At 42.1% G+C, this 16,368-nt stretch overlaps 1 protein-coding gene across 1 annotated transcript; it reads left to right on the forward strand.

Annotated features, from left to right (window-relative positions):
* Nucleotides 1-109: 109 nt before the first annotated feature.
* On the forward strand, nt 110-15,778 carry slc6a3 (solute carrier family 6 member 3). Its single transcript, XM_069655579.1, has 15 exons — nt 110-166; nt 638-848; nt 2,668-2,799; nt 5,187-5,403; nt 6,920-7,058; nt 7,221-7,355; nt 9,218-9,321; nt 10,049-10,173; nt 11,301-11,413; nt 11,585-11,713; nt 11,791-11,890; nt 13,381-13,481; nt 13,974-14,141; nt 15,544-15,615; nt 15,698-15,778. The coding sequence occupies exons 1-15, from the start codon at nt 110-112 to the stop codon at nt 15,719-15,721; spliced, it is 1,827 nt and encodes a 608-aa protein (XP_069511680.1). The 3' UTR covers nt 15,722-15,778.
* The last annotated feature ends 590 nt before the right edge of the window (nt 15,779-16,368 follow it).

The following is a 16,368-nucleotide window of genomic DNA, read 5'->3' on the forward strand; positions in this document are numbered from 1 at the left end:
TTGACTCTGCACCAAAGGCCCTTCACCTTCCTTCCCTTCAGCCGCTGGCATTTCGCTCCAGAAGGCTGCGCACCCCTTCATGCTGACAGAGAGAGTCCCTGTAGCCCTGATGTCCTCAGTCGTAGCCCCGGAAAAACCCACCTCCAACACCATGGGCCCCAAAGAGGTCAGTGCAGATCTTGACACATCTGTAGTGGATGAATGTAATGACATTCATTTTGATAAAGAAAGCATAATTGTGTCACTGCATGGTGCAAGCTTCTTTAATTAAGTGCATTTCTCTCGGCAATGGGCCGTCATACTCAATTTATGCAGACCTGAAGAGCTTGGGTGGGAAAAAGAACCGTAATGAACCATAATGGAAGCAAAAATGTTCATTTATTTTCATTTACAATTAACTTAATTATGAAGAAAATGTATAAAGGTTGGTGAATTCTGTATAAATGGAATGAAGGTCACTGGTGGACATGTGAGGGAAGTGACAGAATAACGACATGAGGTTTTAGACTTAAAGAAACTGGGTCATTAAAAGAATATACACATCTGACCTTGAGAGGATTAGTCATGATGTACATTATCATGTTTGAAGTACCTATTGCATCTGATTGAGTATTAACTGTGACTTGCGATTCTCAAGGTGGAGCTGATCTTGGTGAAGGAGCAGAATGGGGTTCAGTTCACCTCGACCACCTTAGTGACTCCGACTCCCGCGCAGACCAACCCCAGCGGGGAGGAGGAGAGGGAGACCTGGGGGAAGAAAATCGACTTCCTCCTGTCTGTGATCGGATTCGCAGTGGACCTCGCCAACGTCTGGAGATTCCCATACCTCTGCTACAAGAATGGAGGAGGTGAGGGGGCTAAGGGTCCCACCAAAGGGTAGATTGTGAAAGGAATAAAAGGAAGGAGAAAGGATGTGTTTGTATGTGAGGAAATAAGATCATTCCCTTGTCCTATGAAGGTTGTTATTAAGGAAGGAATTTAAGATTTTTCATTGTTGAAAGTAAAGACACACTGCATATTTTCTCCAAGTTTATAATATGTGCATGCATGTACGTGTACGGTACATGTGAGTATTTGCACATGTATGCGAATGACAGTGTATGTGTGTGTATTTGTGTGTGTAGGTTTTTGCACCCTGTGCTCATTTTTTCGCCCTTCACAGAGATCAAAATAGGGGAAAAACCACCACAGCTGCTCGGAATAGATTAGCACCAACAATCACTGCCACTAATTACGGCTGTTTAACATAGAGCTTTCATTATGTTTAAGAGCTGTCAGTGATACCGTGGCCTTGCTCAAGGCAGGCCATGTGTCTCCAAATCCCTCATGTTTGTCACACCTGTATTTACAGAAAATTATATTGCAGTTTAATTTGTGCCACGTAACACAAATTTTGGTGGCATTTTATCCTTTTGTTTGATAGCTGACAGAGAGATGATAGAAAATGTAGGAAGAGGGATATGAGAATAAGGGATGCACGATATTATGGGCACGTCATCGGTATCTGCAGATTATGGCTTGAAATATCGGCATTTTCCGCTGATAAAACAAAGCTTTAATTCTGCATAAATGCTCGATGATTCCCTAAAAAAGATTGATGTAATGCTACGACATTAACTCGGCCCGAGTGTGCGTGCGCACTGCCTGCACAAGGTTATCAACAATATCCAAATTAAGACTAAAAAGTCACAGAACCTCGAGCCAATGAATAGAAGATGCATAACTTTCACAACTCTTAACTAGCTAACAGTTAGCTCACATTCTCGTCATTTTACCGTACAACATCAAACGTGCCGAAAATACACCCGCGGCCAAAGCTAACAGAGAGTAACATAAGCATCAGTGCAAAACTAACTTACATATTCATGGACGCACACACGATAAAAAGAGTCTGTCGGCGGTCACTGATGTCTTCTTAGTAGGTGCAGTAAACAAGTCAGGGCATGTCTCCCTCACTGCTTTGTTTTGGGGGGATGCTGCATTCAGGTGCGCTCAGAAACTTGAGTGATCAAACACGTGACCTTTTGGACAACTCCTCTTCTGTCAAGCGTGAAGAAGGGTGCAAGATGTGTGTGGTACGGCAGTTTTTGGCCACTATAATAAGAGTAGGCATGATTCCACTATAGTGGAGACTTGATGTTCTCTGCTATTAGGTGGGAAAAAACATGTGCCTAATATATAGGTATCGCAATCGGCAAAAAGGGTTGGAAAATATCGGCATATCGGATATCTGCAAAAAAAATCCAATATCGTGCATCCCTAATGAGAATCATATGCATGTGCGACTCCCGTCATTGGCCCTTTGCTGCATGTCATCACCAACTCTCCTCTCCCAATGTTTCCTGTCTCTCTTCAGCTGTCCGAGCATTAAAGGCAAAAATGTAATCTTTGAAGAAAAGTACCTGTCAAGTTTCATAAAGACTGTCATGAACTTTTTAAGCCACAGCTCTGACACTCCTCGGCGTTTTTCACCATGAACCATGTCATGTAACAATTTGCATTAAATGTCAAGTAAGACAATAAAATCAGGGGTGAGGAGTCAGCTCACTGACAGGGGGTGTTAGGTTTGTAGCAAAAAGTGCACACAATTTTATATCAATCACAAGAAGTAACTTTATAGACGCATGCGTGTATTGTTTAGAGTGTAACCTGTGTCTGTGTGTGCAGGTGCGTTCCTGGTGCCATACCTGTTCTTCATGGTCATAGCAGGCATGCCTCTCTTCTACATGGAGCTGGCTCTGGGACAGTATAACAGAGAGGGGGCAGCAGGGGTCTGGAAGATCTGCCCCATTTTTAAAGGTAGGAGGTGGCACACTGTAGGACACCTGCCAACTCTGACATCAGCATGCTCTGACAGTAATGTTCACACATGTATATCAAATCTGTCACGGCATGGCATTTGCTGCATTCTATCCCTTTTGTCCGTCTGCCTACATGCCTGTCTATGTGTCTGATAGTAAACTTTCTTTAATATCTACATGTCTCTCTGTCTGCTTGTCTGCCCACATGCCTGTCTGTCCACATGCCAGTCTCTTTTGTCTTCTTGTCTCCGTGCTGAGCAGCGACAGGCGTTATTTATCCTCCCCACAACATCAGGTTCTGCTGGCACTCAGATGGAAAGCAAATGGAAATTGGGCTTTTAGACTCCTGTCCTGATTGTCCAAATCCTTCTGTCAAATAGTGGCGTGGATCACCGGCTGACACTCCGCAGGGGTACTTTTCAACACATCGATAAGCAAAGCGCAGTTTAGGAGGATGCCATCCAAACTAATGGAGAAACAAAGATTAAGATCAATTTAGTTTCTGAGCAAAGTCATTGTTTGGAAATATAACTTTTTATGCTTTTTATACACTTTTCAAGTAAGGTTTGTGTCTCTGTTTCATGTCCAGCTTCTAAAGTTATAGTTTAACTTGAATCCATATTTTACGCTTCACTGCGAATCTAAAGCTGCAACCCCAAATCCCATTATCATCATCAGACCATCTGTTGCTTCCCAGTTTGATGCCATACCGCTGTCTTTAGTTACATAACGTCCTTGCTGGTCTAAAGGTGGCCCACAGTGTGTACATGCTCCCTCATGTGTTTCTGCGTGTGTGTATCTGCCTCCTGTGTGCGCCCATGTGCCGTCTGTCAGGGACCACACTGGGTAGGTTGACGTTCTAATCACACGCTTCACTCTCTCCCTGTCTCTCAGCGGGGGGATAACTGTAATTATTCAAACACACACATACACATGCCCATATTGACAGTAATTATTCTGATCAACAAGCTGGTTTCCTCCGAGGATCAATGCAATGAGTGAGAAAGGGAGAGATGGCCGAGATGGAAGGATAACGTGGCTGCATGTGGCGCTAATAAGAGGCATCGCCGCCTGGACAAATATCACATCCACATTTACAAAGGAATCAATAAGGCACAGTTGTGGTCATGCCTCTTAGCAAAGGTTAACAATTAAATTCAGCCTTAGAAGAGTGGTCAGGGTTTGAGATTTACAGAAAGGGCAGATGGGTTGATAATAAAGAGGCATGAAGAGGCGATCTTCAGATGTTGTGATGCTTTCTGTGAAACCACAGGCGTGCTTCAAAGGCTGCTGTGTAAGACACGGAGTAAGAGATGCTCCTGGTGGTGGATCTCTTCACTGTCACTGCTCAGCACAGCAATGCCAAAGCATATTTTACTTTTTCTACCAAATCACAAACTTTCTTGGTGACCAAATACCTTAAAATGACCAATTTTAGCTTTTTAACACTTGCAACACTTGAAACAAATTAGAGTGTTTTGTAAATCCAGATGAGCGACGCCACTCTCAAAGGTCTGAATTAAACTTGTTTCACTTTGGGGTGCATGATACAGTCATTACGTACGCTAATGGATGAGTGTTGCTTTAAAAGGCAAACTTTTTGTTTGCTACTCCCACTCAGGGTCCGATTCTGGCTTGTGCATATAAGGCCGAATAACCGATCCTAGAGCAGCCTTGTTTCTACAACTTTGGAGAGACAGTGTAGTGCGGCTGCTCCCCCATGTGGGATCGCACACGTGGGGGAGGGGCTACGCAGTCACTCCAAACACTGTCTGACCAAACAAGGTCTGACCTTTCAATGGCAAAACGGCTTGAATGTTTCAGGAGGAGGGAGAGGCTCCGAAAAATTAATTAAATTAAAATATGTATAAAATTTTTCAAACGAAACAAACGTTACCAATGTGATTCAAAAACACATAAGAATAATAGAAAATGGATTGCAGAGCTAAAATATGTCACCTTTAAGAAGTTTCCAGATGCTTTACTTCAGTAATGATGTACAATTTATGATATGATACCTGCATTCTTACCTTGGTTGAAGTACAAAAGTAAAGTTAACTAAATGTAATATTAATAGTTCTAAAGAAAAACAGCCACTGTGACCGATTTCTTATTATATATGATATAAGTATTGTTACTGATGTATCGGTATCGATAGTTAGGTTTAGTCCGAATTACTTTGGAGATTAGACCCCCAAATGGTCACAAGGGGAGGGGTCATGTGTTAAAAGAGCAAAGAGATATTTCCTTAAATAGTTACTTAAAAATGAACCAATGAGCTAAGTAAATGTCGTGGAGTAGAAGTATAAAGTAGCCAATGGACATATTTTATCTAAATTTCCAATTTGTGTCTATGAAAATGAATCATTTGTCTCCCTCCAACAGGTGTTGGCTTTACAGTGATCCTTATTTCCCTCTACGTCGGTTTCTACTATAATGTCATCATCTCCTGGGCGCTGTTCTACCTTTTCTCCTCGTTCACCGGAGAGCTGCCGTGGGTCCACTGCAACAACACGTGGAACAGTCCCAACTGCTCCGACTGGGCTGACAACAGCTCAGTCAGTGACATTTACAAGGCCACCCCTGCTCAGGAGTACTTTGAGTAAGTCGGCCTGAACGGTGCCTCTTACATTTATTTACTAATGTTTGATTAGAAATAGTTTATAGTCAGTTTGGACCTCTATCAGGATTCTGGAAATACTTATGTACTGAATGTCTTACTCAATCTTGAAATTAATATATTAAAATGAACTTCTAGTACATGTTCCTCTAAATGGTAACAGAGTTTTGCTGCATTTAGCTCATGTAGCATCCTTCCCTGTGAAGCCGAGCAGGTGTCTCCTCTTCCAACAAGTATAGGGATGATCTGTTGTGACAGTTGAGGCATGTCATCCATGCTGTCTGAAAAGAGAGCGTGCTATTTACATAGAACCACCTGCAGGCAATCTGACCGCATCAGCTGAACATTGGCAGATGATATTCAGCCTCATCTGTTGGGCTGTTGCTGGAATGATCTGAATCATTGTTGGATCTTGACCAATATAAAGTACATTTTCTAATCTCCATACGAAAATTTAGCGACGCAGTTTCCCTGTCTGCGCAGGTTGTCGTGATCTTTGAGACCTTTTTAATTTACCATAAGGCAACGTTTTGCAGCTTTTGCAACAGATGCAGCACACCCCATGTTGCCAGATTTCCTGGGGGCATCTGACGAGCCCACTGTCACTAATGAAACCCAGCTACTCGGCTTCCAGCAAGGCCAGGTGCTGAATACTGAGCCAATTTTATACAAAGATCCAGATCCAGGAGTTTAGCTAAACTGATGTTGTGAATAATAATGACGTTAAGGTAGGCTGAAGTATTCTTTGCATGAGCAATGTCATTCGCTAGATCTTCAGCCATATGGATCCTGAACGCACATCTGGAATCAGTTCATTCAGGGTATTTTATTGTGGCGAGGGGAGCTCAAAGTGCAGCCCTGCAGGGCTCCTGGGTGCAGTTCGGTCATTATGGCATCTTTATCCTTTGGTCTCTATGTCAAGGGCGTCTTCTTCTGCCCAGCCAGGTAGATCCAAATGTCCTGCTTCAAGTCCAGAAGATTTTTTATGGTTAAACTGCATTTTCAGAAAATATGTTGAGTGACAGATTTAACCGAGAAGTCTGGTTTGTGCCTCCAAGACAACAGATGGCCATTTATTGTACGCCTTATACTGTATATTAAGGTCCTGGAGAGCTGGATGCAGCTAATTCCCTAATTTGTATAGCTGTCACCTGCTATTTTTTATTTCAAAATGTGTCTGATTGAACCTCTTTACAATCCTAATTTAAAGGGATAGCCGTGCATAAACATGCTGACACACCGCTTGTCTTTTGTGCATTTCTTGTAAATGTGGCCCGACATGTTGTTCCAAGAGAACGTCCTCTGAAATGAGGGCAGCATGGGAGGCTGTGGGACTTACAGGGTTAGGCACAGTCCTATTGAGGGATTCACCTCATCAAAAGGCAATCAGAGCTTTTTGGTAACATGTTGTTAGGCTAGATCTTTGGGGTTTTGCCACCGCCAAGTAAGGTCTTTGCAGAGTTGTCATTGGTCTTACGATAATATTCTCCTCCCTTAGACGAGGGGTGCTCCACATCCAGGACAGTAATGGTATAGATGATCTGGGCCGTCCGCGTTGGCAGTTGACTTCCTGTCTGGCTGTCGTGATTGTTCTTCTCTACTTCAGTCTCTGGAAGGGAGTCAAGACCTCTGGAAAGGTAGGAAACGATACAGTAGCTGTGTTTCACCACAAAAAACACTCAAAGATTATTGTATTTATGTAAAGGTGTACATACATGCATATTTGTTAACCTGACTGTGTGTGTGGCTTGCTTTCTCTGTGTATCTGCATGTGTGTGTACCTTGTGCGACCCTTTCAGGTTGTGTGGATCACAGCCACAATGCCCTACGTGGTCTTGACTGTGCTGCTGCTCCGGGGAGTCACTCTGCCCGGAGCCATCGATGGCATTAAAGCCTACCTCTCCGTGGACTTCCTGAGACTCTGTGACGCCAAGGTGAGTGTCCACAGGAGGTAGGGAGGGGGGCATGATCAAAGTGAGCGTGCTTGGAGGACAAGAGAAGAAGACACCTAAAAGGAATGCTTTGACATTTGAGTTTTACTTTTATATTCTTTATCAAAGTGGGGTTGTTCTGAAAGGTTTGTATGACATAACATACTGGGTGGGCTTTATCATGCTAATGCGCTAGCCTAGACTTACAATGAGAGTTGTACGTCATAACCTTATACTGTGACCTGTGCATGTTGCACAACAGTAACAACAGTGAGAGAAAGCAAGTATATAGATAGATGTTTTAAACAGTGACAAATTAGTATCCACAGTGGTACAGGGTAAATCTTCTGTACTGTAACATTCAGTATTGTGTTAGCTGTTAGCTTGTATGTTACTTAAGCTACTGCTTAAGAGAAACAATAACTGGTAATTTTGAAGATTTTCATGTAAATAAATGTCTGTTAAGTCACTATCTATTGCGGAATGAGGTAACACAATGATGATTGAGCCTATGGCCCACTGATGAAAGCCTTTGCATTTGCAGTATTACAGACTGGGTGTCTGTGGCGACTGTCGCGGAAAAAATCCCAAGCAGCACCCATTTAGTGACGCGTTTTCCATCAGCCAGCAGTGGTTGGTCTGCCAGAGAGGGTAGGTGGAGCTAAGCGGCTGCTTTTCCGGTCTCTGCAAGTGTTGCGAGTAAACAGTAATCTACTATGGCTGAACAAACAAAGAAAAGGTCGATGACTACAGATACAACTTCAACAATAAGTGAAAATCCAAAGAAAAAGAAACAAACTCGACACTCAGATGAAGGAAAACAGTCTAAAAAGGAAAGCGATCGTCAGCGAGGAAAGTCAAGAGTTACAACCGGAGCCAACCGTGGACGTCTGGTTATCTGGGACGTATGTGCCCGCAATTGCCTCTTATCGCCATGAAGTGCCGCCAAATGGAGCGATACTGAGAACTTTGAGATTATAACTTTAAGTATCACATGCACATTGATCCAATATGGCACTGCGGATGGCTGCCTCAGTGAATTGGTGCACGTTGTTTTTTGTTTTTGGTCACAATACACAGAGCTGCTCTTACACAAGAGAAGAGCTGTTTGTGTAAACCTACTTGGCAATAAACTTGATTCTGATTCTGAAGAAAAAGAGACGTTTAAACAAAATATAAAAGGCAGAAATAGAGGAGGCACAGAGCCAAGAAAGAGGAGGAAACTTATGCTCTGGTGACACGAAACTTACCTACAAACCTCTTAAACTACAAAACAAATTCCCTATCTTATCATCATTCATCTTCAACTTCAGCATTGTTTGACAGAGCCCTAAATGTGGCAATATTTCTGAGATGGCATATCACATGAAAGATATTAACAGTCAGCTCCATGTTGTTTGCTGATGACCATATCAGGAAAAGAAACACAACATGGTTTACAAGTATCGTAAGAGTGGAATGTCCTCACGGCATTAAAAATAGATATGAATCAAATGTTTGTGTAACCGGTTACTAGTATTTTTCTGTGAAACCTGCTATCAAATCTAACAATATCTGATTTACCTCAATAGCCTGCACTGAGGAGCTCAATAAGTAAGCATGCAGGACTAAAGGACGCAGTTATGGAGAATGAGAGCCAAAGCAAGAAAGAGAGAGATAGAGAGATGCATGGCAGCAATCAGAGAATTAGATTAGGTAGATGCATGGAGCAGCAATTTGCAAAATTACCCCCCGTATTCACAAGCGTCTTTCATCTACTGCCGTTGAATGAGTTTCCTGCAATTATCCCTAATAATGGCTTTTTTCCTCTCCTGTGCCTTTTGTTTGCCGCTTCACACAAGTGTGCTTGTTCTGTCGCTCCCCAGGTCTGGATCGAGGCAGCCACACAGATCTGTTTCTCTCTGGGCGTGGGGTTTGGTGTGCTAATTGCCTTTTCCAGCTACAACAAATTCAGCAACAACTGCTACAGGTAAAGACACACAGGGAGAGGCAGGAGCGGATTTGCAGAGAGGATACGGAGAATCTTTCACACACACACAAACACACGCACGCGACATAAGCAGGTGAATTACAATAACCTTTGAAGCTCCTTGAAACCCGCCATGTCTTTGACACCATGCTGTGCAACAGACAGCCGTAACAACAATCAAAACTGTCGCACTCTTTGAAATAATCTGCGCCCTGCAGGAGGCTTTTATCTCTGTTTTTAACGTTTCTGATAACTGACACATGACACTGTCCACCTTGAAGATTCCTCCTTGAGTTTAACACCAAATAATTGGAACTATATAATTCAGAAAATGCAAAAAATAGTATCTAACTTTGAAAGGAAATTTTGGGTTGGGAATTTTCTGTAGGACAATTTAGTGCATGTGTAAATGTAGTCACCTTATTTCTCTTCTTCGGATCAAGGTTCTTTCCTTATTTGACAATGATATCCGAACACATCAAAGACAAAACATTGACTAACTAACTAATCTGTAAAGTCCATATATTCCACGTCACAGATCATTATCGAGTTAGCATTCTTTACACGTCAAAACCAATAGACCCACACCTGACACACTCTTTAATTGACTGGCTGGTCATTACGTTGATATTGACTGTGATGGATTGTAAACAAATAATAAATATTTGATTTTCTTTTAAGTTGTCATTCTCGTCTGTTGTTTTCCTATTTGGTTTCATTGATCCAGAGACGCCATCATCACCAGCTCCATCAACTCTTTGACCAGTTTCTTCTCCGGCTTTGTGGTCTTCTCCTTCCTGGGGTACATGTCGCACAAGCACAACGTAGCCCTGGACAAAGTTGCAAGAGACGGTAAGATTGTATTGTTTGTTATTCATTTTGTGTTTTTATAAATACTGTGTTGATATAGGCAGTTATTATCATCATCTTGAAGCTTTTCCTGAAGCTTTCAAAAATCATTGATAAATGTTTTAACCTGTTAAACAATCCATGTTCATGATCACTTGTTACATAGAAGTGGAATAAACCTTCAACAGAGAATACTTGGTTTTACAGTAAATGTCAAAATCTCTTCAGGATAATAATGAAAGCACTTGTCCTATCGCATTTATTATAGCACTTTGTGTATTTGCCTATGAGCCTCACCAACACTTGTGGGCCTCCTCACATGTCATCAAGTAAGTAAGAGAGTCTGTGGTACATATAAAGCTCCAGAAAATATTTAGAGTTCACTCCAAATGTTCCTTAAATCAGCATCTCTCTCTACATGTCATGGCCAGCCCAATCTTAAGATCCGAACGCCGTTGAAAACCTCCTGAATGTGATCAAGAAGATGGATGTTCACAAGCCATCGACCGTCACCCAACAGCCATGTGAAATACTGGTGGAGAGCATGCCATCATGCATGAACGTAGTAATTAAAGGGGCCAGGTCGCCGATTTTCAGCCTCAGTCCTATCATGCTATAATGGGGAGCTAATGCCATTATGGTAGGAAAAAAATGTAGTTTGGCTCTGTGCCTTTGGAGAACGCTATCCGCTTTTCCAATTGGCCCTGGAAAACCTCCGCCAGACTGTATAAAAAGCGTCATCTGGCGGAGGCCAGGGAGCTCTCTAAACTACACTTACTCAATCTAGGACGCCTCCGATGTCATGTCTCGTTCAAAATCGTCAGGTTTGAAATGTAGACTGCAGACCTGAAGATTTTTTAGATGATCCACCGGTATATTCTCGTCGTATTTCTACTAGAGTCAAATGCCACCAAAGCTGGGAGAGGAACTGGGCTGCATAAAAGTCTATTAAAATTAAACATGTTGCATAAACTTTTCTTTATATCCCATCTCTTAATTATGTGTTTTGTTTATACTCTTTAACCATGCATTAAGCATTCTTCTCAACCCTTTTTGGTGGCTGCCTTTAGGTTGCTAATTTACCTCTCTGCTGTTTTCTACTGTCTTCCTTTCCATGTCTTATTCTGTAGGTGCTGGTTTGGTGTTTGTCATTTACCCAGAAGCCATTGCAACCCTACCTGGGTCATCAATATGGGCGGTTATTTTCTTCATCATGTTGTTGACGCTGGGCATTGACAGTGCTGTGAGTTTGCACCCAATTCCACACAAACACTCTCACATACACCTGTTGTTTCAGCCAGGTGACACGTAGCCAGACCCTATTTGTGACATCATAATAAGCATTGGAAAAATGTGGATCGACCATCTACAGCCACTGCAGTCTTCATTCTAACACTTGTTTGTTGTGTTGCAGATGGGTGGGATGGAATCGGTGATCACGGGGCTGATTGATGAGTTTAAATGCCTCCACAAGCACAGAGAGCTGTTCACCCTCTTCATCGTTGTCGCCACCTTCCTCATATCACTCTTCTGCGTTACAAATGTAAGTATCATTTATCAACATGTATTTTTTGTTATTACTGAACATAATATAATCACACATTTGTTCTGTTTCTTCAGGGTGGGATGTACGTGTTCACTCTGCTGGACCACTTTGCTGCAGGAACATCGATTCTCTTTGGAGTGCTTATTGAAGCCATCGGCATCGCATGGTTTTACGGTGAGAACGACAAACGGGCGAGAAAAGAAAGGAGCACTTTTTCATGCTCTGCAAAGCTGATGCTATATTAAAGGTTTGATGAGAAATCCGTTGGTAAAGGAGCGCCGTGCCCCAGTGACACATAGTTCTATTAGATGCATGGATGCTGCAGCGAGAGGGGTCTATTCCCAATAATAGTTTTGGCCTCTTCATGTATTGTGACGGTAGAAGAATATACTGTAGCTTTAGTGGAGTTTTGACCGCTGCCAGCGTTACCTCTGTGTTCACTCAGCAGTGGTGAGAAAATTGCTGCTGGGGAACAAGCTCATCCCATTTGTCATTGACAGGAGTCAGCTGTCTAATAGCTAGGTTGAAGATTGTTGTGGGTGGCAAGTGGAGGCGACAACAAAGTCAGCGTCTCTCCAGATGTCCAAATTATATCCACACTCAGTTTTGAGATCATCTCTGCAACACTTTGCGTGTCGTCGTTTTTGTTATTGTTTCTTTTTATTAAGGTTTAAGTATGCAGACACATGCATGGGAGAAGAGAGGTTTGTGTGTGAGTGAAAGTCTTTATGGTGTTTTATCCTGTTTGATTTCAGCACTCCATCAACACAACATACATGTTTTTAAGTTATATGGGAGTAAATAACCTCCTTAAACTATCTTATGCTGTACTTTGATTGTTAGGGCTTTAAAAGAAAACATAACAGTGCAGCAAACCATTTTAGTTTCCCTTCTTTCCTTCCTGTTTCCTTTTCTGTTATAAACAGACTTTTTATCGTGTGAATCCTTAAACACCAGCTGAAGGAAAATATTACAAAAACAATCCTAAGGTCAGGAAAAATGGTTGACCTGAACTTCTGTATTGAGTTTCTTGTCTCATGTCTGCTTAACCTGCCTGTGAGGAGATCCATAAAAAGCCAAAGACGAACAAAGCCTCCGGCAGAGGGGTCAGCAGATTGCCCCAATTTGGTGGGTCCCGACCTTGGCAAGCCAGATAAATCAAGCCTAAGGCTTAAGCATGCCATTTTTCCATCCTCATAACTGCTGCCAGAAACCCTTGACCCCTGGCCACTGCGGTCTTTCGCTCTGCTGTCCACTACAAAGTACATTTAGCTGTGCTGAATACCTGCTCGTCAGTCTGGATAAATTCCTCTGCAGAGAGCGATGCCTTCCAGGCAGGAAGGCTAGAGGGAAAAAAAGTACAACCAGGTTTATGAGAGAGGGAAAGTCGTGATAAGGTAAAATGGTCAGTGATCGGCTCTGCAGATTGTTTTAAGTCTCTAAAAATCTTTCTGGTAATGATTGTCAGTCATGATCAGTCGTGGTTTTCTGCAGGTTTGATGTGTTCTTTTGCATGAGCACCCTTTTAGTACCTGTTATCTAAGATAGATAATGTACCAAGCAACACAGACAAGGACTGCACCCGAAACCTTCTGTGAATGTAATCCGCATTACTGCAAGTGCATTTTAGTATATTATAGTAGTATTTTTTCAATGTTTTACAGGAGTGGACCGATTCAGCGATGACATAGAGGAGATGATTGGCCAGCGACCAGGAAGGTACTGGAGGCTGTGCTGGAAGTTTGTCAGCCCCTGCTTCCTCCTGGTGAGTCCATGCACAGACTTAATGTACATTGGAACCTTAACTTAGGCAAGTTACAAATAGATAGGATAAAAATATTTACTTTTAGCACGATATACTGTAGTTGGCAAAGGTCAAACAGGTCATCTGAGATGTGTCCAGCTTTTGTTCCAGCTTGTACTTAAGTGTTCCTGTAAACCACGAGGTCAGTAAACATGCACAGCTAAATCTCTGGTATAAACTAAAACATATTTAAGGCTCATTGTTGCTCAATGCCTGAACTACTTTGGCTCGGCCAAAATACATATTTTGGGAAATACCCCTTATCCAAACACAACATAGAGAAAGGATCAAGAAACTCCTGATTTAAGGGAAAGGGAAGGTGTGTGTTTTGACAATAAGTCGAAACACATGTCTCAACACACCCTCCTCTTCTTTATATGTAAAGTGTGAAGTTTTAATGCTTTGACACTCACGCTTTCTCAAGTATTCTGCATTGACATAATTTCCTTTCAGTTCATGGTGGTGGTGAGCTTTGCCACGTTCAACCCTCCAAACTACGGCTCCTACATGTTCCCTCCGTGGGCTAACATGGTGGGCTGGTGTCTGGCCATGTCTTCAATGGCCATGGTGCCTCTCTACGCCATCTACAAACTCTGCACACTGCCTGGAAAGTTCTGCGATGTAAGTTAGCGCTATGATCAATGACTGTATATATAGCTGGACGACGCGTTTCCATCTGCTCTCATTGTATGAAATTGTTGCCAAAATAGCCCCCGTGACGGGCACTGCCATGTTGCAATGGTGACGCCATTTGGAGCCAGAGTTGCGCAGTAGAGATCGACAGGTGGAGCGGAAGCCACTATTGCTAACAAAAACACACTTACCTTAAAGTCGAGGTGAAATGAAAAATGTAATTTTAATCCTTTTAGATCACATCCCGGGTAATATTGTGCATCTATTTGACAATATAGGCCAAAAAAATACAGAAAATCAATTTCTTCGTATTCTTATATCAAAATCCAATCATTTTTTCTTCCGGTAAAACTAAATTTCACGCGTGCTTACGTAAGTTAGCACCAAACAATTTCAACCAATCAATTTGCAACATTTAGCCGCAGAGCACCAAGAACGCTTGGTCAGTTAGCTAGCTACTGCGCTGTGGAGAACGTCTGTCTACGCCCACTTCTCAATGATCAAATCCCTCTAATGATATGTCCCGCCTGCATGTCCTGTTTCACTCGGAAATACGTCACGATACGGAAGCTAGATACTCTCGAAATGCTGTTTCATCTGGACTTTAACGAAAAAAAACAGCATAGATCCCGCACTTCAGCGTGTTTAACAGCAGAACAGCTTCTTGTGTTGGTCTGAAGCAGTCGTTCACAGATCTGCTGCAGGAGCCGTATTTGTCAGCAGAGCTGTCAATCATCCTTTTTACAGCATCAAATAACTAATTAAAACTTGACTTGTCAGAAAAATGAACACTTGGACATAAATCAGCATGATAAGAACTAACTATAATGACAGAAACCATGTTTAAGAAACATTTATTTTACGTGTACTTTGATTTTATAGTTTGACTCATGTCCCATCTGTTAACATGGAGGAGGCGGGCTTTATGATCTATACTGCAGCCAGTCAGCAGGGGGCGATAGAGATGTTTTGGCTTAATTTTAGGGAGCTGTCACGCCGTCCATCTTTTTCTATGGCTGTGTTCAAAATGCCATACTAGAGCAGAAGGGGGTGCTATAGCTAAAGAAGCAACTTTTTGCAATTGGCGGACTATTGTTTACTGGCGCCTGTCGTTGCATACTGCAAAATACTCCGTACTACATACTACCTCAGAACACAGTATGTAGTATGTAGTATGTAGAATGCAGTATGTAGTATGTACTACCCGATTTTGAACGTAGCATGAGGCTATGACAGGCAAAAGTGGAAATTTGGAATTGCTGCTTTAAATTTTAATCTTGCAGTTTCATTTAAGATCAAGTAATCCTTTACTAATCCTTTTTTATTAGCAGATAAACTGTATAACTTTTTAGAATATGTCAATCACTCTTCTCCCTTTTACCTGAAACAGAGACTGGCTTATGCCATCACCCCAGAGACAGAGCATCATTTGGTCGACAACGGGGAGGTTCGGCAGTTCACAGTAAGTGCTGTATTATTTATGTTTTACTTTACTTTACTATGATACTATGTTTAATTCATGGGTTTGTTCCATTTTCCCACAGCTGCATCACTGGTTGGTGGTCTGAAAAATACAAAGAGAGAGAGAGCTAGAGTGAGTGAAAGAGAGAGAGAGAGAGAACGAGAGAGTGTGTATGTGCATTGGGTGGATGCGTGTGTGCACAGCGGTGTGTACAAAGGTCTGAAGAGCTAAGAAGAAGACAGAAATCTCGATGATGGTGGAGGTGGTGGGAGCAGTTTAAAAGTGCCGACAAAAAACCCATAAATTGTAGTGTTCTTTCATTTCATCAGTGGATGTTTGAAGCTGTGCATTGACCATGTCACCAATATATAAACACTGGTGAATGGGAGTCAATCAAGCAGCTAATTTGGTGTTCAGACTTCTTCTTCCATTATATGAAACTATCCTTAAAGGCATACCGTGCATGTTTTAGCATTTTGCACTTGTTACGATGTGAGAAAGGTTCTTTGAATTGCTAATATTCTTCCTGTGCATCGTGTCAAGTGCAAAGCAACACAAAATAACAGTGTAACTCAAAGCATCATGGTATTTCTTTGAGGCACAATAACAATAGAGAGTCTCAGTATTTTGTTAATGTACATGCGGTGAATATGTTGAGTAACACGCAGCATCTGGAAGAGTTTTTTTCCAAAGTGTAGGATTTATTATTATCATCATTATTTTGTACCTACTCTATATTTTTCCGAGCAGTAG

The sequence above is a fragment of the Semicossyphus pulcher genome, unplaced genomic scaffold (genome assembly GCF_022749685.1).
Source record: "Semicossyphus pulcher isolate SPU_LCO1_2020_fin unplaced genomic scaffold, fSemPul1.0.p SCAF_9, whole genome shotgun sequence".
Classification (NCBI taxonomy): Eukaryota; Metazoa; Chordata; class Actinopteri; order Labriformes; family Labridae; genus Semicossyphus; species Semicossyphus pulcher.

Bases quoted from the DNA above. Each gene is read 5' to 3' on its own strand.
- slc6a3 (XM_069655579.1), top strand. From the start codon at position 110: ATGTCCTCAGTCGTAGCCCCGGAAAAACCCACCTCCAACACCATGGGC. The intron at 11,714-11,790 runs GTAAGTATCATT...CTGTTTCTTCAG, and splicing joins CACTCTTCTGCGTTACAAAT to GGTGGGATGTACGTGTTCAC. The intron at 11,891-13,380 runs GTGAGAACGACA...AATGTTTTACAG, and splicing joins CGGCATCGCATGGTTTTACG to GAGTGGACCGATTCAGCGAT.